At 37.0% G+C, this 26,465-nt stretch overlaps 1 protein-coding gene across 1 annotated transcript; it reads right to left on the bottom strand.

The window, feature by feature from the left end:
• Positions 1 to 22,538: 22,538 nt before the first annotated feature.
• LOC131040570 (UDP-glycosyltransferase 91D1-like) lies at positions 22,539 to 24,015 on the bottom strand. Its single transcript, XM_059218827.1, has 4 exons — positions 23,509 to 24,015; positions 23,291 to 23,407; positions 23,051 to 23,176; positions 22,539 to 22,940 (listed from the first exon to the last, which is right to left on the bottom strand). Exons 1-4 carry the CDS (start codon positions 24,013 to 24,015, stop codon positions 22,539 to 22,541), a joined length of 1,152 nt encoding a protein of 383 aa, XP_059074810.1.
• Between the last annotated feature and the right edge of the window lie 2,450 nt (positions 24,016 to 26,465).

Genomic DNA, 26,465 nt, shown 5'->3' with positions numbered 1-26,465 from the left:
TATGATCATTCATACATCATGAAGACTGACAATTTTCTAAGGAGGGTCAATTTGTTGGGGATGTGAATCAAAAGGAAAGGTTTGAGGACATGTTATCTTGTCGACCAGGTACTAAGGCCCAATGAAATCCTGACTATAAACAAGGCTAGCCAAAGCTAATTGAGCATGTCCCATAGTATAGAGTGACATATGAACTTAGATTATACGCTTGGGGAAGGAAAAATGAAAAATTTGAAGTATTGCTCCAACTCATATGTACATATAACATGTAACATTGAATACTAAAGTGGGTATGCAATTTAAATATTTAGTCATAAAAATAAAAATAGAGATTAGTTGTGAATATTTTAGAGGTTAATAATGAAAATAATTAAGATAAGAAATAATTATGTAAAAGAGGCATTAATTACAAAGAAGACACAAAAGTACCTTCAATGCCATAAGTAGAGTAATGGTGAAATTGACATGATCAATCAATTTGGAGTTTTTAGAATATCATGACTATTAGTACAATGGTATGAAACTTAACTACTTGATGCATTAAAATGAAAACAAATAAAGTGATGAGATGTAAGCAATCAAAATTAAATTTCAAGTGTGTGAATGAATCAAGAACGATGACATTCAGGGTTGACAAATTATTAATATTAACTGATATATTTTTTAATATGGTGAATTTAATATCATAGATGACTATAAAATATAAAAAATATTGCATTTTATAATATATCGGTCAAATTATTAAAAGCATTTAGTTTAATTGTTTTACATAGATCATCTCATAGATTATTGCAAGAAGTGTATTTTATGCTTTGCTTCCTTTCATTTTTAAATATGCTTAAATTTTAGTGTTGTACTGTCAAATTGCAGCTACTAACCATTCATAAAAATTAATTGCAACATTCTCTTTATACCTACCTTTGTATATCCACAAACTTTAGTTCTATCATATGCATGTGATCTCTAGCCTACCTTATTTGTATGATCTATGTCTTCCTCCACTTCATTCCACATCTTTTGTGCTTTAATTGACTCACACTTGAATGGTCTTGAATTATTTTTCTTTATTATACTTAAATTATAAGATAGTCACATGACACATCCTTTCATGTTTAGGAGAAACTATAACAAAGAAAAGGATAAATAATGCACTTCTCAATGACCAATATCTTTACCTAAAAATCTATTTGATGCAAAATATTACCCTTGATTAATGTAAAAACAATTAGGTTGTCTCCTCATGTGAATGGGAAATTGAAATGGAATATGTCACCTCTTATAAGGATATCCACCACATAGGTCCAAACTATATTCAACCACCATAAGGGTACAAGTTTCTTGGTCATGTACTCTACATGACCTTAGGGCTCTATCTTTCTTTGCTTCAACCTTGGTGCAAATCACTTAAAGATTTAATCTATTGATTTAGCCCATAATTTTTTCAATAGTAGTTTTTAAAGCTCCTTGTTATGCAACCATTTAATTTTGTCAACTACAAGGATTTTTTTGTGAATTATCTTTTTAAGCTTTTGTGTCCACTAATAATGGATATGTATGATCTAAAATATACCAAACCATACTTATAAAGAAGTGCATAGAGTCTTATCATAATTTTCTAACCACTATGAGAATATAGAAAATTTCAAATCTATCAACCAAATTATTTATTGAAGGTTTTGAGCATGAAGACAAAGCTCCTCAAGTTTCTTTCACTAACCCAACAAGATCTCATTGCAATAGCAATGGATATGCTCGAGAGCATGATGTCATTCCTTTGGGTTCAACCTGCTGAAAATGAATTGTTTCATGGCTTCCAAGATCAGATTAGGGTATGTTAGCCTCATTATATCAATTATCTATTCTATCTTTTCTCTTGTCAAGATCATAAATTGGTGTGTTGTATTTGAAATTTTCTTTTAATTGTTTGAATTATTTTATAGGAAAAGGGATTGGTGGCGACAAAGTGGACTCCACAATAACATATTTTGAATCATTCTTCTATATGTATATTTTAAACTCATTGTGGGTGGAATTAAATAAAACAAGGGTTAAGGTTTGGGGTGCTTGATGAATTAAATAATTTATTTAAGGTAAATAATCAAATGATAAGAAAAATTTAAGATTTAGAGGTGAGATTAAGTATGCCAAGAGGTATTCTATAATAGTAGTAATACATAAAATCATGTCAATTTCATGATAATGTACATAAAATTTAAAATATAGATGAAAAAACTAAAGCTAGAAAACTATAAATATAGTATGCATCTAAAGTAATTCATTAAACAAAAGAGCTTGCTGAATGGTGCATAAGAGATATTCCTTATTTTACATATTAAGTTTGTAAAAAAAAGAGGATCATACTTAATACAACTATCTCTCAACTGACTTAGGTAAATTATGCATACTTAGTTGCATATTTGGTTCTACTATGACTTCTTATCATCACACATCAAATTAATTTCAGTTACATATAAAATATGGTGACCTTGAAAATAATATAGCCATTATATGTTTGAATATGTATGCAACATACATATTTTATGCTTTAAACAAAATGTGGCTACTTAAAACAAATATTAAAGTCTTGAGATTTATTTATAGGTCATTATTTGTACCAACCATAATCCATTGTTTTCCACTTTACAATAGAATGTTAATATGGTAAATGCACCATTACTTATATTCAAAAAGCTTGTTCAAAATGCTTCAAGAGTTGCATGTGTCATATGCTCAACTCAATCTACCAAGTCATAGATAATTTTATTGATTATTCTACTAAACCTATATTTGTGAACTCTTATATATTTTAATATTCAAGCAATGGTCAAACTAGCCATTTTTTAGTGTTATGTTTTTCTATACCATAAAGTGTATTGTTCAATGTAGCAATAATAGTAGACAATATTGTTTTTATGAATAAGTGTTAGCATTATTGTTGGTGTAATTAATTATTCATGTTGGATATTATTACACCTTACTTAAGTTTACTTAGGAAATGCATTTCATAATAGTTTGGATATGAGACACATGGGTGTTTGTGCCACATTGGGATAGTGTGTGTAGGAGAATTTCCACCTTTTATGGTGTTGATCTTCTTACTACTCTATCATATCCACTTATTGTGGAGTGATAATTCCACCTTCGGTGGGTGATCCACCTCATGTGGAATATTTTATTGTTTCTCCTACCTACCACACCTATTTCCTACCTACCCTTGTTTCTTATTGAGTCACATGTCATGTTTGTGTGCTCACATATCCATATAGCCTTGCCTATATATGTAGGCTCATATTCATTGTATGTAATGATTGATGATCCAGATGATAAGTAATTTCATCTTGATAGAATACAATTTATTCCTATCAATATTTTGTCTCTCTATTGTACTTTTCATTGAGCTCTTGATCTTGGCAAAATATCACAATTATATTAATTAGGAAATATTTAAGGACACATTAAAAAAAATGTGGGTGGATGTACAAAATCACACCTTGAGATTCAAACATGGAAAATCCTAAAATAAAACATAGAACCAAACAAAGTGATTAAATAGTGAGAGTAATAAGACATAGAAGAGGCAGAGGGTTCGAATCACTTGACTTTCCCCATACATTGGTGGGATTCAAAATGATGTTAGGAATATCATATCCTTTATCTATGTCCTTATCAAGTTATCTTTATCCTTAGTAAAAGTAAAAGAAAACATCAAAGCTATTTGAGGAAACAACTTCAAAGAGTTAGCATTAGGCCACAAAGGAGTAGCACTAATTGACATCCTAGTGCACCCATAGAAGGGTACCCAAAAGTGGCACCTTGAGGGGGAGGTGATGTGGAGCAATACTATCTAGGCTACAATGCACTTCTATGACCACCAACATAATGAAAAGGAGCCTAGGACTAAAGGAACTAAGTGTGATAAGAAGAGTGGCTCCTCCCTTGATGATAACCATAAGAAAGAGTATGATCATGAAAAGAATTTGGACTTGGAGGAACTCTAGAAATAGTACATAACTGTGACATTGCCCTAATAACCAAGAAATCCTAGAGGTGACCTAATTCAAGGGAAACCTTATGAGATTGTACCTAGATTCATCAAAAATTATTTGAACAAATAATAGGTTTAAAATAAAGTGAAACATTCTAATCAATAATACAATGAAAAAATAGTAGAATTTTTTATATTTCCAAATGCTAAAAAAATGTTCACCCTGAAAAAGCATGCTAGATCCAAATATATTTATTGGGACTATAAATCTAATCCTCTAGAAGAGCCATTTCCTAGGAGGAATATTTTGATATAAAAGGTAGAAAGAAGTCATGGATCCATTTCCAAATTTTTTGAGCTTTATGATGGAACTACAAGGAATATTTGAAAGATTCCATCTAACCACAAAAAGGAAATGAGGATCCTAGACACACATTTGATGGGGCCTTGACCCTACTATATTAAACTTCATTTAAATTATGAAAAAAAAGACTAAATGAAAAGTGAGATGAACTATAAAAACAGATAGGAATTACTTTACTATACTTCATAAAAATTAAGAACTAAAAATTAACTAAAGGAAATTACATGTTATTCCATTTACCAATACTTCCCCTATGTTTCTACAAGTAGGATTAGATTCCTTTTGGATCCATTATCTTTGTTTAAAGATTTATTATGCTATAAATGATACTAAAATAAGGAATTTATGCCACATGTACATATAACATGTAACATTGAATACTAAAGTGGGTATGCCGCTTAAATATTTAGTCATAATGATAAAAATGAGAGATTAGGTGTGAATATTTTAGAAGTTAATGATTTAAATAATTAAGAGAAGTGATAGTTATATAAAGGAGGTATTAAGTACAAGGAAGGAACAATGGCAAAAGTAAAGTAATAGTGAAATTGAAATGATCAATCAATTTGGAGTTTTTAGAGTATGATAACTATTAGTTTAATGGTACATAACTAAACTACTTAATGAAATGAAATGATAAGAAATAAAATGATGAGATGTAAGAAATGTGAATTAAATTTCAAGTGTATTAATGAATAAAGAAGTTTTGACATTTAGGATTGACAAATTGTTTTTTATTAGATTATCAAGGAGACAACCCTGACCGAAAGAAGAGATACAACATTACAAAATTAATAATTCACCAACTATAAAATAGCTAGTAGTAGGATACTAGTTCTAATTAAAAATGATCAAAAAATTTCATGCACCTGAAACTATTTCTGTAGATACTAGTATCATTCCTATTACTAATTACATAAGTATCATAGTAGTTGTTTCCATAAACCAAACTACTAATGTTGCTACCAACATTATCCTTATCAACCTTTAACGAACCAATCTTAGCATAATTAATTAACATTAAGTCTTTCAAAGTGTACACGTAGGCCCCAAAATACCACTAGTTGCAAAACATAACAAAAATGTTAAACACAGGAAGTAAAATGACCATTACTCCTTGATTAGGTTTCAGTCCTGCTTGAGCTTGCCTAACTTCTGCATCCAGGTATCCTATTGATCTTCTTCCTCCTCATCAGTCATCTTCCTTGCACCCTTCTTGTCCTTCTTCTTCCTGATTTTCTTCAATCGACCTTGACCAGATACCATGCACAGGACTACATTCTTCATTACCCCATCTATTATAGTGCAAAGGGCATTGAAAGCATCGCACTTATGTTTCACCTTCCTGTCTTGTTCCTCATAGTTATTCTCCAACATGGCCATTTTTTCCTTCATTTAATTCAATTGCTCCTCCAAGTTGTTGTTAGCCTCCTGGACTGGCCTCATAGATGAACAAAGAACCATTTCCTCATTCTCAGAGGTGTCAGGGTTATTGGGGTTTTTGAAAGGAGACTCATGCTCGCTTTCTGACTTGTTGTTCTCTTCTTCTCCTTCCTCTTCTTCTTATAGGTCCTCACTGGGGCTTTCAGTTGGTTCCTCTTCCTCCACTTGGATATCTTCATCCTCAGAATTTTCCTTTGAGTCTTCCTCATCTTTCATAAAGGATAGTATTAGTCTTGTTCTCTTCACTCTTGATGGAATTTTTCCTCTCTTTAGCTCGGAGCCTAGTAGACTTTCTTTCCCCTGAGCTTCTTTCAATTTTTTCCTACTTCATTCCCTTCTCACCTTCATCTTTAGAATTTTGTATCTCTAGGTTGATGGTAATGCTCTTTCCTGCTGACTCACTACCATACCTCTTCTCTTTTCTTTGGGTGTTTCTTGGCGTTTCAATTTTCCTCTTGTCAAGTGTTAAGTCCAACAAGGCCAGCTCAAGGGAATTATTTTTCAAGGCCACAATAGGACTTTTACCCATGTTTTTAACTGGACAAGAGAGGTTAGGCATGTCCTTAGGTTTCTTAGGGGTTAAACTGGGGTTTTTTTAAGGGGTTTTCTTGTAGCTACCCTCACTACCAGAGGCCAAAGAAATACAACTCATGGTGGGGGTATGTTCCACTGCATATTTGTACATTATGTAAATTAAACCCTGGTGTAAAGGTGGGTTCACCCCATTTTGAATATAGGCACTAAGGGACGAAAACAAAAAATTGACATATTAATTTTAACATTGTGTCTAATGTGGTTCAGAATGGGGAAATGGTAGCCATGGATAGTAGGAAAATGACCCTCTAAGGTAAAATATTTCATTACATGATAATTGATGAATGGGAAAGGCTTGGGAAGGGTCAAACGATCATACTCGTTTTAAAATGGAACTGATTTTTGACCTTTCTCAAAGAATCTCTTCATGTAACCTTTGTAATCTCTCGTGCTCTTATTCTCAAATTTATCTCCTTTATTATGTAAGCTTGTCACCTCCACAATATACTCTGACGACACAGTAATGGTGATTCTTCCAACTGTAACCACACCATTCTACCAAGAATTGCAAACCCTAACCGAGATATCCTTATTGTAGCCCTTCATGGCCAGGAAAAAAGGAGTGAAACCCGCCATTTGAAAGAGCTCCCATATCTCTCTATTATCTCTCAAGGCCACACAGTTACTGAGTTCAATATATTTCAAAGCGCCCCCATCTTGACATAGGAAAGAGAAGAACTATAACAGACTCTATGAAAATGACTGAGCAGAAGGCAACACAATCAAGAACTTTGGCTTATTTTGGAAGGGATGAATATAAAATTTCTTTTCCTCATATCACTCAAATGATATTTATCTCATGTGCAACACTCGGGCTAATCATTTCCAATAAAGGCAATGTAAAAATCACTCCTTTTTGTGTTCATAGAAAAGGAAAAATCTCTCCTTTTTACAACCCTTCTAATGAATACATTGTCTTCCCAAATCCAAGCATAGTCATCATCCATCACCATCATTCTTTTATTTAGAATATTTCTATCTAGTTCATTAGCCATGTAGGCCATCCAAGTGTAGAAGAGACCCCAATCATCTAGGCATTGAGTCATCATCTTGTAAGCACTCCAGTTGTGTGGGCCCAATGGACAATTCAAAATGTTTGAGAATGCGGACATAAAAAAATTAAAAGATATCATTCCAACAACTCAATAGTCCCACTTCGCGCCTTCTTTTTTATGATTCCTCTTTCCTGTGTAAGGATTCCCTTCAACTCTCTAGAGCTGTTCTCAAACTTGAAGACCTGCCAATCTGGCATATGAAGACTTTGATTGGCAATGAGGTCAGCTGACCTATTGCTTTCTATGTAGACATGTTGTATTCTGATGTCTTCAAACAATTACACCAAACATTTACATTTACCAACTATCTCTCTAATCTCCCACAGAGGAGAGATGACATTAGTGAGGCAGTCAATAATAAGTTTGGAATCTCCTTCCAAAAGTACATTCCTTCTAGTGAAATCATATAGTCTCTGAAGACCCATCCAGGACGCCCAAGCTTTCACCTTATTGTTAGTAGTTGTCCCCAAACCTGAGCTAATTCCAACTAACAAGAAGCCTTTATGATCATCAATTAAGCCTCATGCTCCCCCCTTTCTTGCTTGGAACATCTGGATAGAAGGGAACAACAGGATATTCAGAGAAGAGAAGAGAAGCAGCAAAATCCTAGCCACTACCATTATACAACAGATTAAGGAAAATATTAATGTGGAATCGACTGGTTTCTCCAAAATCCTACCTTCTTATTGATCTCCAATTAAAAAAGGTTAAGGGAATTTGACACAAATTTTTGAATGTTAATTGGCAAGGAATGATCCTAAGAAATTTCTATTTATGGCAACCTCCTCAAATAGGATGGATTAAGTGTAACTTTGATGGTTGTTCTAAAGGTAATCTTGGGATCTCGGGTGAGAGTAAGGGGATAACTGCCATGCTTCAAGGAAATCTTTGAAAGAGTTAAGTTGCACCCAATTAATGTTAAACTTCTTCCACATTTCTTCCCATATGTCCCGAGCAAAGCTACAATGTTAAAAAATATGTTCAATGCTTTCTGATTCCATATAACAGAATTCACAACTATTGATGAGAGAAAACCCCCTTTTGTTTAGGTTGTCAATAGTAATAATTTGACCATGAGTAGTTGCCCACCAAAAACAATTAATTTTTGGGATTAGCCCCTTGATCCAAATTGCCTTCCATATTAAATCTCTGTCATTATTTTCCTCCAAAAGGTGGTAGGTAGACTTAATAGTGAAATTCCCTAACACACTCCTTTTCCATATCCATTCATCCTCCCCACTAAGAGTGTAAAGAGAACAATTAGGAAGCATGGTAGTGAGGTCGGGTGCTTCCTTCAAGATTAACCTTCCAGTGGTGGGATGAACTTTCGGTCTAGAGGAAACAATTCTTCTCAAATCAATCCAGGAAGCATATCTTGTATTCTTCGTTGTCATGCACCTTTCCCCCCCAATGATATCTTAGGAAGTTCTTAATATTCTTCAAGTTTGGGAGGGAATCCATAGACTGTCCAAGCATCCAAGTGTCTTTCCAGAACTCAATATTTCTTCCATTTCCTATAATCATCTTGTCATTTCTTTTGATGTTGTGTCTAGTTTTAGCCACACTATTCCAAATGGTGGAACCCATGGGTAGATCCTCTTGATTGATAAATTTTTCCCCATTGTTACTCGAGAAGTATTTGGCTTTCAAAATTTTAGTCCAGTCTTTTTGTTCCCTAGTTAATTGCCAACCTATTTTAGAAATAAGATCTTTATTAAAAGTTTTAATCTTTCTTATGCCCGATCCACCACAATTACAAGGTCTGCACACTTTATCCCAGGAGACCAAGGAAAGTTTGCCTTTTTCTTCCATGCCTAACCATAGGAACCTCCTTCAGATCCTTTCAATTTTTTCAAAAACCACCCCAAGTATCTTGAACATAGAGAGGTAATAGATGGGCATATTTTTAAGGAAAGGTTTAACAAGTTGTATCTTGCCTTCCAAGCTGAGAAGTTTCCCTTTCTAGCTAGCTAACTTATTTTGAAATCTCTCGAGAAAGCCATTCTAGAAATTTAGATTAGGACTTTTGGAGACAAGGGGCAACCTGAGATAAGAGTCTGGGAGGATGGCAGCTTGGCAACCAAGGATGGAGGATATTTTTGCTTTGAGGGTGGGTTTGACATTTAAAAAAAATAGTTTTCTCTTAACAAAGTTTATGTGTTGGCTTGAGATGATAGCATATTTGTCCAAGGTCTTTTTCCATTGCCTTTCCTTAGAGACAAAAGCTTCAACAAAGATGATGGTATCATCAACAAATTGTTGATGGGTGGTAGGATTTAGGGATGAAGCATCTTTAAAACCTTTTAGAGCACCCTCACATCTAAGCTTTTCAAAATTTCTCCCTAACACTTCAACAACAATGATGAAAAGATAGGGGAGAGGGGGTCACCCTATCTTAGCCCTTTTCCCATGCAGGAAAAGTATCCCTTGGGGAAGCCATTAAGGAGGATCAAGAATGTAGGGGTGCAGACACATTGCTCAATCAAATCTAAGAATCTAACCTTAAACCCATATCTCTTAAGGACTTCAAGGAGAAATTCCCAAGACACTTTATCATAGGCTTTAAAAATATCTAGTTTGAAATCCATCGAAGGTTTCTTGCTACTATCCATGGAGTGAACTAGTTCATGGGCCACCATGACCACATCTAAAATGTGTCTTCCTTCCACAAAACCTTTTTGGTGCTTGGAGATCATTTTATCAATTAGAGGTTTCATTCTATTGACCATGGTTTTGGAGATAATTTTATAAACAATATTACATAAGATGATAGGCCTAAAATTCTTGGTGGAGACAACATTGTCATTCTTCATAATTAAAGCAACAAAGGTGGCATTTAGTTGTTTAAGGAGATTACTTGTTCTGAAGAAGTCTCTGACAGCATTGAATAAATCACTCCAATTATATCCTAGAAGTCTTGAAAAATGGCAGGCGGAAATCCATCAGGGCCAGGGGACTTATTAGGAGAGAAGGAGACAAAGAAGTATACACCTCCTACATGGTAACTCTTTTGTTGAGGTCTAGGAGATCCAAATCATCAATACCTTTTGGTAAATTATATCCAACAAGTTGTTCATATCCTAATTTGCCCCATAAATTGAAAGTTGATTAGGTTTAAAAGAGTCAATGAAAAGGGATGCCATATCCTCTTCATCCTCCACCTTGGTTCCATCTTCTCTTAGAAGATATCTTATTTTATTTTGACTTCTATGTTTAAGAGTGGATTGATGGAAAAACTTTGAATTCTTATCCCCTTCCTTTAGCCACTGGAGCCTCAATTTTTGTTTTCAAAACAATTATTCTTTTATTTTGAGAATAAGCCACTGATTTCTAATGTCCAATTCCTCCTTGGCATCCACCTTTGCATCCTTCTTGATGCAGAGAGTCTTGGATCTTGGTTCTATTCACCTTCTTCAGTGACTTGTCGTACTCAACCCTTTAACTACTCATGTCCTTCCAATGACACTTAGTAGGGGTTATGATAATGATAACTCAAAGGTTTGATCCTCTTTGTATTTCCTCCTAGGTATAGCCAATGGTGTTGGACAATCAACTCCACCACTTGAGGTTGCCACCTCAATCACACACACACTCCTCTCTTGGGCTCCAACCACCCCTACAAGGATCTTAACACACAAACACTTCCTATAGGTCCCCAATGCATCTGCCAGGTTTCTTTAAATTATTTTGAGGTTTTAGGCTCACAAAACCCATTGCTTTAGATTCCTAACCTTTCTAGGTCTCTACCGGCTCAAAATAGGCCTAATTGCATTAGCCCTCCCTTGGTGGTTTTAGGGTCTTAGTTTGTAAAGGTCTCAAAGAAGGATAGAAATAAATCATGTATTCGAGTACCCTTTTAGATTTTATAGGCAATACTAGAAAAGTGCATCTGGGTTATTCCTAAAAGTGGGTTTTCCAATGCTGCACTATTTTGAAGGGTTTAGGCCTCACCGGGTGACTTGGCAAGATGGGACTAAAACTCTTCACTAATAAAATCTCCTACTCAAAAAAATGTGGGAATATTCAAGGGTACTTAGAGGGCTTTCCATTCATATGACACTTGGTCCTACACCAATTCCCATGAGCTTATAAATCACACTTTTCTTGCTATCCTACCTCACCTACTCCCAACGGTGAGCCTAGTCATTGTTCCTCCTCCACAAGGACCTGCAAAACCAAAAATCCTATCCTAAATCTATGTAAAAACCCTAACCTATTATTCTTAGTGATTTCAATAGGTGCCATCAAAGAATGGCTAGGTTAGAGCCATTTCTTGCTCTTAAACCCTTCTTGCAAGGGTTTTGTACCTAGTTGCAAAGAATGGAAGAAATCTCTACAACCTAGGACAATCAAACCTGAAAATCAACCTGAATGACAAAAAATACAATGAGCACTCAAGAATGGAAATTAGTTTTACACCATCTAGTCCGTACTGGACCGTACAAGCAATGAAAACAAGTCAAAAATTATCAAAACTGGTGGCAACAAGGTTGCTTCACAAAACAAAAACTTGCTCTTGAATTTCCAATCCTCCAACCCATAAAATGAAGTGAATTTAATCTTTTATCCTCCTTTTTAATTTGGTTCAACCAACTTTTAATGCCTATAACCAAAAAAAATGCAACTTTTGCAAGAAATTGCAAAATGTTGCTCAACAACTTTTTGTAATTTTTGGCTCTAGGGTGCAATTTTGCATTCTAATGCACTTTAAGACTCTCGAAGGTCCTCAACCACCCTAGAAGACCTAAACACAACACAATTGACCCTTAATACATGAATACATTCATCTGGAGTACTTTACGTGTGAACTACCTAAGCATCACACTTCTGAGGCTGTCAGCATCCTGAACACAATTTGACTCAAACAAAAACTTAGACAACTCAACCATGGCTCTACTAAGTCCTAAATGATTGTTCCATTATTAAATTATAAATATAACACACAAACTTGAAAGAAAACAAAAACTTTCAACTTGGAGTGCTAGGTGCCCTGCACCATACTCCCCTGGGTCAAAGAACTCAAGTCTCTTGAGTTATAAGGTTTGCAATCTCCACTCCATGCTGAAGTATATCTACCTCTTACATCCACATGGCATATGAATCAGGTAACGCTTTCCACTTGACAAGATAGTGCTTGTAGGCTCCTTTCCTTGTCTTCTTTACTATCTTGGTATCCAAGATACTCTCTAACTCAACCGGTTGACTAGGTGGAAATCCTTTATCCAATCTTCATGAACTAGTGATGGCATGTCTATCTAATTTGTTGGTGACTCTCCCTTGTATGGATAGAGATCACATACATTAAAAATAGGAGATATCCCCAAGGTAGGAGGAAGTTCAACCTCATATGCATTCTGCCCATACTTGTGCACCACCTTGAGAGGCCCAATTTTCTTCATCATGAGCTTGATAGGATTCCCTTTTGGAAGTTTCTCCTTTCTAAGGTATGCCAGCACTAAGTCTCCTACTTTAAATTGTACTTTCCTCCTTGTTTTATCAGCTTGAACCTTATACTACTCGGATTTTTGTTGTAAGGTCTACCTTACCTTATCATGCACCTCTTTAATACCTTCTGCAAAGCTCTCCCCTTGTGCACTCTTGGTTGCCATTAAACTAAGATCTCTGAGCTCTAATATGCCCCTAGGATGGAATCCATACACTATCTCAAAAGAACTTTTACCTATGCTACGATACACTGAGTCATTATATGCATATTCTGCCTGTCCAGGTACTAGATCCCAAGTTTGCCCATGTTGTTTTGTAAGACATCTTAGCAAGTTACCCAATGAATAGTTAACTACCTTTGCCTGACCATCTTATTGACGATGATAGGCAGATGAAAAAGATAACTTGGTGCCCAACTTCCTCCAAAGTGTCCTCCAAAAGTGGCTCAAAAACTTCACATCTCTATCACTAACAATGCTGATTGGAAGAAAATGAATTTAGACTATCTCTTTGAAGAAGAGGCCTGTAATATAGGTGGCATCATTGGTGCTCTTGTAAGGTATGAAATGTGTCATTTTGCTGAATCTATCTACCACCACATACACACTATCAAATCCTCTTGGGGTCCTAGGCAAGCCTAACACAAAATCCATGCTCAAACATTCCCAAGGCCTCTAAGGTATGACCAAGGGTTGATATACACCTACATTACTTGAGGTTCCTTTTTCTCTTTGACAGATGACACATTTCTCTACAAATCTTCTCACTTCTGATTTCAACTTGGGCCAATAGTAAAACCTATCAACTTGCTCCAAAGTCTTATCAATGCCAAAATGACCTCCTAGACCTCCTTGATGCTTCTCTTGAATAATATTTTGCCTCATAGAACATTGGGGTATGCAAAGAAGATTACCTTTGAACAGAAAACCCTCTTGTATCATGTATTTTGAATAAGAGACATGTGAGGTGTTAGAAAAATCTAGAAACAAACATTATATATCTCTGCAAAATCCTTATCATCCTTGTACAGGTTTTTTAACTCACTCAAACACACACTTTGTGTTTGCATCTCCTACATAGTCATGACTCTCCTACTTAGTGCATTAGCTACTTTTTTGGCTGTCCCTTTCTTGTGTTTGATAGTGAATGTATAGGATTGTAAGTACTCAACCCACTTTAGGTGTCTTTGGTTCAAATTCTCTTGCCCATTGACGAAACTATGGGCATGGTTGTCAGTGAAGACTACAAATTCTTTGGGCAGAAAGTAATGACAACACTTTTTCAATGCTTGAACCATTGCATACAACTGCAATTCATATGTGGAGTACCTTTTCTTAGCTTTATTTAACTTTTCTGAGAAGAAAGCTATAGGATGTCCCTCTTGGATTAAAACTGCCCCTATTGCCCTTTGGCTTGCATCACATTCTACTGCAAACAATTGATTGAAATAAGGCAATATAAGGGTTAGAAGCTCTGCAATCTTGGTTTCCAACATTTCAAACCCCTTATTGGCTTCCTCTGTCCACTTAAAGTGACACTTAATCCCTCCTTTAATGGTATTGAGAATAGGAGCACAAACATGGCTGGAGTTTCTCACAAACTTCATATAAAAAGATGCCATTCCATGAAAGCTTCTAACTTTACTTATGCCCCTAGGGATAGGAAAATTAATTATTGCTTCTATCTTACTTGGATCCATCTTTAAACATCCATGAGAAATAACAAAACCAAGGTATACAAGCTTTGTTTTCAAAAACTCACATTTTTCAAGGTTAATCTTGAGTTGAGCCTCCTTCAACTTCTTCAAGAACATCTCCATATTCTTAAGGTGTTCCTCCTTGGACCTGCTATAGATCAAACTTTCATCAAGATACACAATAACAAATCTACCAATAAACTCAACTAAGACTTCATTCATGAGCCTTTGGAAGGTACTACGTGCATTGGTGAGGCCAAATGGCATCACCAACCACTCATATAGGCCTACATTGGTTCTAAAGGTTGTCTTCCATTCATCTCTAGGTCTGATTCTAACCTGATGATAACTAGACTTCAAGTCCACCTTAGTGAAGTAGCTTGCACCTCCTAGATTGTCCAATAGGTCCTCAATCCTTGGCATGGGAAATCGGTACCTTATAGTAATCTTGTTGATTTCTCTGGAGTCTGTGCACATTCTCCATTTGCCTCCCTTTTTAGGCACTAACAGAGTGGGTACAACACTTGGAATCAATCTCTTCTTGATAAACTCTTTTTCCAAAAATTCTTGCACTTGTTTGGTGATCTCTTCATTTTGACTAGTTGTCATTTTATAAGCAACTTTGTTTGGCAGATTGGCCCTTGGTATTAAGTATATTTGATGATTCACATCTCTCATTGGAGGAAAGGAATCAGGCATTTCATCATCTATCATTTCTTCATATTGTTTGAGTAGACCTTGCACCTCTTGAGGCACTTCACTCATTGGATCTGCCTTAGCTTCATCTCTAGGCTTCTACACTATAGCATGGCCTTGATGACCTTCTTTCTTCAATACTTTGAGAAACTCTTTACCTCTCATCAGCATTACACTTGAGCCTATTTTCTTTTCTTCCTTTGGATCAAGTAGTGGATCCATTTGGCACTTCTTCCCATTCTTGGTGATAAGATAGTTATTCCTTTCTCCATAATGAGTAGCTCTCACATCATATTGCCATGGACGGCCCAACAAAAAATGGCAAGCATCCATAGGCAATATGTAGCATAGTAATCTTTCCTTATACTCACCAATTTCAAAATCCACCCATGCTTGTTCATCAACCAAGAAATTTTGACCCCAGTTGAGCCATGATAACTTGTAAGGAGTGGGATGAGGTAACCTTTTCAGGTTGAGTTTGTCCACCATTTCAACTGAGACAATATTCTCAGTGGAACTTGAATCTACAATCACTTTACAAATCTTCCCATGTGACCTACAACTGGTCCTAAACAAACTTTTCCTCTATGGTGGCTCTTGAGCTTGGGGTATCTTGAGCATTGTTCTCCTCATCATCAAATTTTCTCCATCTGTCACTGGTCCTACCTTACTGATTGAAGAAGTTATACTTTCAGTGTCCTCCTCTTGCAACAATTGAGTTCTTCTTTCCCCCATGTATGAGCTTGTGGAGGTTGAGGCTTTTCCCGGGCACTTACTCATGGTATGCCCAACTTGATTGCAGTGATAACACCTACCAGTGAAGACTGTGTTTCCTCTTCCTAAGTTTCCAAACCCGCCCCTAAAATTACTCCTTCCTCTATAGGATCCTCTAGATGCTCCTCTCTGAGAGTCCCCACTACCTTCTTGGCCTTGGTGCTCTTCATTTCTTAGTGATTGTTGCCCTTTACCAAAGCTTCCTCTACCTCTAAAATTCTTACTTCCCTTATGTTTATGATTTTGTTCACTTCTCCTTTTGATCTCCTCTTCTTCCCTTAGGGCCAACTGAAAACACTTATGGACAGTGTCTAGTGTGAGGATACTTATCTCATCTTGAATATTCTGTCTAAGGCCATTCATGTACCTGGCCAACTTCTCCACTTCATTCTCATGCTTCCTAGCCCTTGAACTGAGTTTATGGAATTCCTCAGTCTATGCATTGACATCTAACTCCCTTTGTTTCATATTTTACAATCTCTTATGGATTTGAACTTCATAATCTCCTAGAAGGAATTGTGCCTTAATTCTGATCTTCATACGCTCCCATGAAGTTATCTTCTTCTTTCCTTCTTGTATCCTTTCTTCTTGCATCATATTCCATCTTTATTGGGAGCCTCTATCCAATCTAGCAACTCCTCTCCATTGAGGTTTCGTCCATAGGTGGGTAATCCATCCAAGTTGTCTTTAGAAATGGATTTGACTGCATCCAAGAATAGATTTTGATCTTGAGGCATGACTACTACTGCTAGTTCCTCTCCATCTTCCACTTCTTCATCAGTCTCATCACCCCATTCTGTCTTAACCTTCTCCTTCTCCTTCTTAACCTCTCTAGTTCCTCTGCTTCCTTCTGCATCCTTCAATCCTTCTATCATCTTTGCCACCATCTGTCAGATGGCTTCTGGATTCATTGCCTTTGGAGGCATTGAACTTACTTCTGATTCTTCACAATATGACATACACCAAATTTTTCAAAGAATGGCTTTGATACCACTCTGATGCAGAGAGTCTTGGAGCTTGGTTCTATTCACCTTCTTGAGTGACTTGTCCTACTCAATCCTTCAACTACTCAAGTCATTCCAATGGCACTTAGTAGGGGTTATGCTAAGGAGACATCCAAGGTCTAAACCTCTTTAGCTTTCCTCCTAGGTATAGCCAATGGTTTTGGACAATCAACTCCACCACTTGAGGTTGCCACCTCAATCACACACACACACTCCTCTCCTAGGCTCCAACCACCCCTGCAAGGATATTAACACACAACCACTTCCCATGGGTCCCTAATGCATCTACCAGATGTCTTTGAAGTATTTTGAGGTTTTAGGCTCACAAAAACCATCTCTTTAGCTTCTTAACCTTTCTAGGTCTCTACCGGCTCAAAATAGGCTTAATTGCATTAGCCCTCTCTTGGTAGTTTTAGGGTCTTAGTTTGTAAAAGTCTCAAACAAGGATATAAATAAATCATGGGTTCTATTACCCTAATGGAAGTTACAGAAAATACTGGAAAAGTGCATCTGGGTTATCCATACAAGTGGGGTTTCCAATGCTGCACTATTTTGAAGTGTTTAGGCCTCATTGGGTGACTTGGCAAGATGTGACTAAAAATATTCACCAGTCAAATCTCCTGCTCCAAAAAATGTGGGAATCTTCAAGGGAACTCAGAGGGATTTCCATTCATATGAAATTTGGTCCTGCACCAATCCCCATGTGCTCATAAATAACACTTTTCTTGTTGTCCTACCTCACCTACTCCGAGTGGTGAGTCTAGGGCTTCATTGTTCCTCCTCCACAAGGACCTGCAAACCCACAAATTCTATCCTAAAGCTATGTATATACCCTAACCTATCATTCTTAGTGATTTCAACACGTGCCATCAAAGAATGCCTAGGTTAGAGCCATTTCTTGCTCTTAAACCCCACTTGCAAGGGTTTTGTACCTAGTTGCAAAGAATGGAAGAAATCTCCGCAACCTAGGACAATCAAACCTAAAAATCAACCTAAATAAAAACAAATACAATGAACACTCAAAAATGGAAATTATTTTTACACCATCTAGTGTGTACTGGACCATACAAGCAATGAAAACAAGTCAAAAATTGTCAAAACCAGTGGAAATAAGGTTGTTTCATGAACCAAAAACTTTCTCTTGCATTTCCAATCCTCCAACCCATACAATGAAGTTAAATTTGGCTTTTATCCACCTATTTCAGTTGGTTCAACCAAATTTTAACACCTATAACAAAAAAAAATGCAACTTTTGCAAGAAATTGCAAAATGTTGCTCAACAACCTTTTACAATTTTTGGCTCCAAGGTGCAATTTTACATTCTAATGCATTTTAAGACTCCTAAAGGTCCTCAAACACCCTTTATGACCTAAAAACAATACAATGGACCCTTAATACATGAATAAATTCATCTAGAGTACTTTACCTGTGAACTACCTAAGCATCTCACTTCTCAGGTTGTCAGCATCCTAAACACAATTTAACTCAAACCAAAACTTGGACAACTCAACCATGGCTCTACTGAGTCCTAAATGGTTGGTCCATTATTGAATTACAAATATAACACATGAACTTGAAAGAAAACAAAAACTTTCAACTTGGAGTGCTAGGTGCCCTGCAACACTTCTTTTCTTCAATTTTAGTTTGGATGGCCTATAGTTCATTAATTATGTTCTTCTTTTTCTCAAAGATATTATGAAGGGAATACCTATTCCAACCCTTGATTCTTTCTTTGAGGATCTTAATTTTTTGGGCAATTTTAAACATCGGCATGCCCACAACAAGAGTGTTCCACCATTCTTCAACCAACCCTCTTAAATCTTTATGTTGAGCCCACATCAATTCATACCTAAGAGGGTATGGCTTTCTAATCTCAAGATCATCCAATCTTAAGAGGATAGCATTGTGGTCAAATCTCGAGTGAGGAGATAACCAGAGATAGAAAGAATCGAGGCAGTTCTAATGGGAAGAGATCAACACTCTATCAAGTCTCACCTGAATCAAATAGTCCCCTTGCCTTCTATTGGTCCAGGTAAATTTGGACCCATTGAGAGGGATGTCCAAGAGGCTAGAGGAGGTCATAAAATCAGCCAGCTCATTCATACTATCCAAGAAGTCCTCATTTCCACCAGCTTTCTCTGATGGGTAGAGGGGGGAGTTGAAGTCTCCAGCAATCATCCATAACTCATCAGCTCTATTTTCACTCTATAAATTTATGGATCTCCATAAGTTGGCCCTGGTATTGCGGATATTTGGGGCATAAACATTAACCAGAAGCCATTGCAAATTTGACTTAATGTTTCTCATTTTGATAATAAGGGGGTTCCTTTCAGAAGAAACCAAAGTTCCTTCAAATAGATTGGGGTTCGAGAGGGTAGAAATTTCCACCAAGGCACCTTCAGAGTCGCTATTCAAGAAATGAGCCAAGGGCCAGAAAGAGTTAATGGTTTTCTGAAAATTATCCATATTCATCTTAGTTTCCTGAATCATAAGAATACCCACCTTCTATTCCAATAACTTACATTTGAGCATTTGTTTAAAGGGGTTGTTAAGGCCCCTAACATTCCAAAAGATGATAATAATAGAAATATAAGTCTTAAGAGCCCTACTCACATGAATAAGGGATAAACCCATCAACTTTAGGGTAATTTCTCTTTTTCTTGTTTTCTAGGATTCCATCCAAGGTTGACTGCTTTCCTATTGCTACCTCCTATTCCACTTCCTTCTATCTAGAGTCTTTGTTAGTTGGTCGACTCATTTAGATGTTGCCCCCCCACATCATCTTTCTTCTTCTTCTTCTTGAAAGGCACTTGTTCCCATCCCTTTTCTTCTTTTTCATCCTCCTCAAACCAGAGTTTTTTCTTGCTTTGCAGTGGAGTACCAAAAAAACCCAGCATCTGTAAGTTTTCTTTTAGGTTAGCAAAACCACCATTGAACATTTTCTTGGGAGTCACCATCAATGTATTCCTCACTTCCAAACTTAAGTTAGATGAGATGGGGGGAACATTTTCCTTGGGTAAAGTTTCATTTTTCTTTCCTTATTTTGTACTTTATTCCTTGCATTCTGGTTGGTTCAAATCAATGACAATCTCATTAGTAGCTACAGGATTCAATATTAGGGGTTCCTCAAAGGAGAGAGGAAGAGATGGACCCACCACAAGCAACTCAGCACCAGAGGTTGATGTCGAAAGGTCATCCACACTCTTCTTCTTATCTTTGTACAAAGTAGACACAATCACCTCTCACGAGAGGGCTACCAATTTTTGAAGGTCTTCACCTAAGAAGGAGTCTCCCTTTGAATCATTATTAGCATGAGGTGGTTCCTCATTATTTGTGTTCTCCATTTGATGAATCTTCTCAGAGTTAGTGGTCAACTATTGTTTCTTGTTTATGTTCCTTTTACATGTCGAGCTCAAATCACCATATCTTCCACAGTTTTGACATAAGGCTTTCGCGTTCTCATATTCTATCTATTGAACCCAAGACCCAAGTCTGGACTGCATAGTAATTTTGGTGGGTAAGACCATATTGATGGCCACATTAACACAGACATGTGTAAATAGGAGCCTGGATTTACATTATGTTAGACTATCAATAGCCAGATACATACCAAATGAGTTTGCTATCCCTTTAAGAATCTCGATAGACGAATATAGGTCAGATCCATAACACCTAGATCAGACCAAGGGTTGAGGTTCAGTTTCCGTAGTGAGAGGTAGTTCGAGGATCCAAAGAACCATGGAAACTCTGTGAGAAAATGAGCCAAGTTAGCTTGATTTGAGAATCTGAAGAGGAAGAGTCCATTGGCCATGGCATTGGACGAGACACTCCCTTTCAACTTCCAATTATAGGACACCTATTTATTCACCAATTCCGGAGATAGTTGAAAAGCCACAAACTTCCCCACCAAGGATAGGCTTAGTTCAGCAATAGCTTTGTTGACAAAAACATCTAGTACTTCAACTTTATTTTCACTGAAAACACATGTAGTTAGGGGAGATGGGCCTTCCGGGATTTTCACCATTTTTGCAAGACTTTCACCTTTTGGTTTATCTGCATAAGTCCCCGATTCAAGTTCTGCAAAGATATCATGATGGTATTGAGGAACAAAGAGGTGATAGGATGAATCTGCCACTAGAGGGTCTTCTAGAAGAGGGGAACCAGCACGTGGGTCAAAAGTATGGGAGCCCGGTTGGGCCCCTTCCCCAAACTTAAAAATTGCTAACCACAACCCTCGAGGAGGGAAAAAACACAAGGTCCCAAGGAAATGGCAAGGGACGAGGTGCAGGAAACGAGAGTTTGACAGATTGTTAATATTAATCGATATATTTTAAAATGGTGAATTTAATATCTTGGATGGATATAAAATATTAAAAAATATTGTATTTTAGAAGTGTGAGGTAGGAAATTAGGTAAAGGATCGAAGCAACCAATTAGGCAACCACAAAACCTAAAATGAAATGGAATTAAGTCCTAACACATTCAATAAAGGAAATGAAGACAAGACAATCAAAGAAATGCAAACCACATGCAAATGTCTCCTCCATTAACCTCCATTGTTCTTCTTTCTCCTTCAAATTATGTGGGTGTCACCTACAAATGCAAGTGAAAATGAAAGCAAGTTGGATTGCAAAAGATGGATTCAAAAGTGATAGAGTAAGGATACTCGAAAAGTGGTTGGGAATTATGAGAAAAGGTGCTAAATTGTAACATTCTCTCTTTACACTTACCTTTGTCTATCCACAAAATTTACTTCTATCATATGCATGTTATCTCTTCTATAAAAAATTTCTTCTCTAGCTTGCCTTATTTTTATGCTCCATGTTTTCCTCCACTTCATTCCACCTCGTTTATGCTTTAATTGACTCACATTTGAATGATGGCCTTCCATTATTGTGCTTTATTATACTTAATTTAAACAAGCTAGTCACACGACACACCCTTTCATGTAAGGAGAAACTATAACAAACCAAAGGATTTAATGCACTTCTCAATGACCAATATCTTCACTCGAAAAATTTATTTGATGCAAATTATTTCTCTTGATTGATGTAAGAAAAATTTAGAAGCTCTCATCATTTGAATGGTGTATTAAAATGGAATATATCACCACTTACAAAAATATCCACCATATGTGTCCAAACTATATTCAGCCACTCTAAGGGTGCAAGTTCTACAAGACCTTAGTGCTATATCTTTCTTTGCTTCAACCTCGGTGCAAACCACTTAAAGATTTTATCTATTGATTTAGGCCATAATTTTGTCAATAGTAGTTTTTATAGCTCCTTCTTATGTCACCATTTAATTTTCTCAAGTACAAGGATTTCTTTGTGAATGAGCTTGTCAAACTTTTTTGTCCACCAATAATGGATATATATGATCTAAAATCTACCAAACCATGCTTATAAAGAAGTACATAGACTCTAATCACAATTTTATAACCACTATGACAATATAGACTATTTCAAATCTACCAAACAAATTATTTATTGAAGGTTCTAAGTGTGGAGACAAAGTTCCGCATGTTTCTTTCACTAACTTGGAAATTATTGCTAGTCAACATGTCACTTATATTTGTGACATTGTATTTGATTTGTGCTCCTTCTTCTTCTATCATTATGACTTTAATTGCTTTACTAATATCCTCTTTAGTAAAAGATCCATCCTCTTCATTTTTTCTCACTTCCACTCCCACCTTAAGCTTTTCTGCAAGCTTTGCATTTAACCCTTGCTCAAATTGCATCGAAAGAATTATAAGTGGTACCCCAAAGCTTAACCCTTCTGTCATTGAATTCCATCCACAGTGAGTTAAAAAGGCACCTGTAAAAGGAGGATTCAAAATATCTAACTGTGGAACCCACTTTGTCTCCACCAATCCTTTTTCCTATAAAATAATTCAAACAATTAGAAGTGGGTTTCCATACCCTAATTTATGATCTTGACCAGGGAAAATGAATAAACAATAGATCATTGAGATAATGAGTCTAACATAACCCGATCTGATCTTAGAAGCCTTGCAGCAACTCGTTTCCGGCAGGCAGAACCCAGAGGAACGACACACTGCTTTCCACCAAACCCATTGCCATTGCGGCAAGCTCCTGCTGGGTTAGAACGCACTCGCTGCCAAAAGACAAGACCACCAACGAACCAGAGGGCTGCCTATCGAGCCACTGCAAGCAAATGTCATCAGTGGGTACTGGCGTGAGTTTAGGCATGAGTAATCCAACAGGGTACACTAGCCGCTTCACGAGCCTCTGCAAATACTCGACGTATACCCCTTCCAACTCCAAACACGTATTGCACACCACTGCCCGACTCTCCCGCACGCAGATGCTGGCCCTGTCGACAACGCTGAGGCCATTAAAATTCTTCTGGTATAGCTGAAAATGGGCTCTCCGCGCTTCAAATAACCTTTGCTAAATAATCGATCAAGGAAATCCGGGCGGGGAGACAGTGAGGTCCTGGACAGTTGGGTTTCCCAGTGCGCTGTCCAGCTGCCCTTGCTCAAAGCTGAAGCTCGCCACTCCCAATATGAGGAATAGCATTGTGGGAATGGGATTGGCCACACGAGGAGCCCAGGGCTGCACCAAATTGTGGATTACAAAGTCGGGTAAGAGCTGTTTCAATAGCGCTTCAAAGGGTTTCTCCAAAAGGTCCATGGCGGCTATGAGCAAAGGGATTAGGACTGGCGCTTCTCCTCTTTTGCCAACATCTGCGGTTGATTCTACCCCAGCTGGCAGTCCCTCCACGGAGGGCATCGCCAACTCCACCAGATCTATCCCCGGTGCATCGAACATTTGCGGTCTGATTCGTTTAATATTCAGCGGGGTTGAGACGAAGAAAATTTTAAGACCATGAGTGGCCAGGCTTTTGGCGAGCTGGACGAAGGGCGCTATGTGACCGTGGGCAAGCCACGGAAACATGACCACACAAAGCTCTCTCTGGTTTTCCTCTGCCATTGTTGATGCACCTCAAGTTTCAGCGTCCATGGCGTTTTTATAGACGAATTTCCAATAGATATGGTCAAAGGGGCATCCGACTGACTGGTAGGCAGACGTCGTGGGATGCTAAGATTTTTCAATCATTGGGCCCTCTTCCCCTATTTTTGTTTATTGAGCGCATCACTGCTTACTAAGGGTCCACTAATGGCGACTTGAAAATTGAAGTAGTGGAGTAGTTACGGTCATGAATATTTAAATATTTATTAATATTGTGATAAGTAGTTGATTTTATATAATAATATGAGTCCATTTAAGACATTTTTATAATAGGATTGTAAAAGAACTAATCACATTTTTTAAACTGTTGTTGCATGGGATCTTCAACCTTCCTCGACATCCTAACCTTTTCATTGGTGCCCTCACTAACAGTTCAAACTTTTGGTGTAGTGGTAGCTGGTTTTTGTTATAAAAATGGTGACTGTGCTGGGGAGGGAACTTATTCGCCTCGTGGTTGACTATGTTCAGTACGAACTTCTCAGCTTGGGTGACTAAACTGTTGTCACGTGGGACTCTCAACCCTCCTCAATACCCTAACCTCTCTAGTGGTGTTCTCACTAACAATCTGAACTTTTGGTGTAGTGGTAGATAATCTATGTTAACAAAACTAGCTAAATTGTTGTCACGTGGGACCCTCAACCCTCCTTGACACCCTAACCTCTCTAGTGGTGCTCTCATTAACAATTCAAACTTTTGGTGTAGTGGTAGCTAGTCTATGTTAATAAAACTAGCTAAATTGTTGTTGTGTGGGACCCTCAACCCTCTTTGACACCCTAACCTCTCCAGTGGTGCTCTCACTAATAGTTCGAACTTTTAATGTAGTGGTAGCTATTATGTGTTAACAAAACTAGCTAAATTGTTGTCGTGTGGGACCCTCAACCCTCCTTGACATCCAAACCTCTCTAGTGGTGCTCTCACTAACAGTTTGAACTTTTGGTGTAGTGTTAGCTAGTTTGTGTTCACAAAACTGTTGACTTTGCTGGGGAAGGTTTGACTCCCACCGACAATAGCCTATTGGCCTCATGGTCGACTATGTGCAGTACGGACTGTTGGCATTTTGAGATTGTTGGCATTTCACATAGAGATTGCATTAATGATATGTTGTCATTGATGTCAATTGAACCGGTAATGGTATTCATGTTATTGTTGATATTGTTGTTTTTTATATTGGCTAGTAACTAGTAAGAAGAGATTTGTGGAAGATGTTGTAAACCGGTATGTTAAGTTTGTGGGTTGAACCAGTAAAACGGTGTAAAGGATTAAACCTTTCTATGCAATGTAACCGATAAACCCTATCAGTTGTTAAACCCTAACCGATCAAGTTTGTTGGTTTATTATCTGATGAGCAGTAATGATGAAGACATGTGTGATCATTGTATAAGGATAAGTTCAAATTGTTTTGGCGCGTTTGTTTATTGTCTAGGGAAGGAGCAAAGTGGATTGCATCTAATGCACAATGCGTGATGAGTTACAAAGTCCGATGGAGCGGGGATCATGGAGCAGTTGGAATTTTCTTGAAGAATGTGAAGAGATTGTCATGATTTCTAACGGTCAAGATCGTACCAACTTATTTGTAATCTCAATTATGAGAATTAGATTTTTGTTGTGTTACCGATCTAATTGATTTGTATTTAAGGTCAATGAAGTTGCTTGTAAAATTTGTTGGCAAGATTGGTAGAAACTTGTTGAGTGTGTTGTTGCCTAACCAGTGAATGGATCTGCACTTTGAGTGAAGCCAAATTGAAGCTTAAAAGGATCTGATCAAGAAAATGTAGTGCTATTCAGATAGAACAAGAAAACCTATCATTTTCTAACAATTACACCAGAAGTGAAATCCCTTAACCGGGTAAGCTCTAATAAGCTTCATACCATCACGGACCTCTCAGCTCGAGAGGCTAAATTGTTGTCATGTGGGACCCTTAACCCTCCTTGACACCCTAACCTCTCTAGTGGTGCTCTCACTAACAGTTCAAACTTTTGGTGTAGTGGTAGCTGGTCTGTGTTAACAGTAACAACAAAAATCAAGGCATGTTACATTTTTAAGAGAGTATCTTTTTTAATTTATAAAATTTCAACAATTCATTTAAAGTAAATAATCAAATAATAATAAAACTTTAAGATTTAGAGGTGAGATTAATTATACTAAGAGGTATGTTATAATAGCATTAAGATAAAGTATCATGCCAATGTCATAATAGTGTACATGAAACTAAAACATAGTTGAGAAAACTAAAATTAGATAACTATAAATATAGCATACCTCTAAAGTAATTCAAAATGAAATAGCTTGATCAATTGTTCAAATTGCATTCATCCTTTCTACAATTGATCATGGAGGTGTTTTGGTTTAATCCAATGACATTGAAATTAGAATATGACATAAAAAATGAAAGAGATACAGATCAAACATC

The sequence above is a fragment of the Cryptomeria japonica genome, chromosome 4 (assembly GCF_030272615.1).
Source record: "Cryptomeria japonica chromosome 4, Sugi_1.0, whole genome shotgun sequence".
Taxonomy (NCBI): Eukaryota; Viridiplantae; Streptophyta; class Pinopsida; order Cupressales; family Cupressaceae; genus Cryptomeria; species Cryptomeria japonica.
Note: the sequence above shows the minus strand (reverse complement) of the source record. Positions and strands in the feature narration are given on the sequence as shown.

Coding starts and splice junctions, on each gene's coding strand:
- LOC131040570 (XM_059218827.1), bottom strand. CDS start 24,015: ATGGCAGAGGAAAACCAGAGAGAGCTTTGTGTGGTCATGTTTCCGTGG. Junction 23,408..23,508: donor CAACTGTCCAGGACCTCACT/GTCTCCCCGCCC, acceptor TAATGGCCTCAG/CGTTGTCGACAGGGCCAGCA. Junction 23,177..23,290: donor AGGCTCGTGAAGCGGCTAGT/GTACCCTGTTGG, acceptor GTCTTTTGGCAG/CGAGTGCGTTCTAACCCAGC.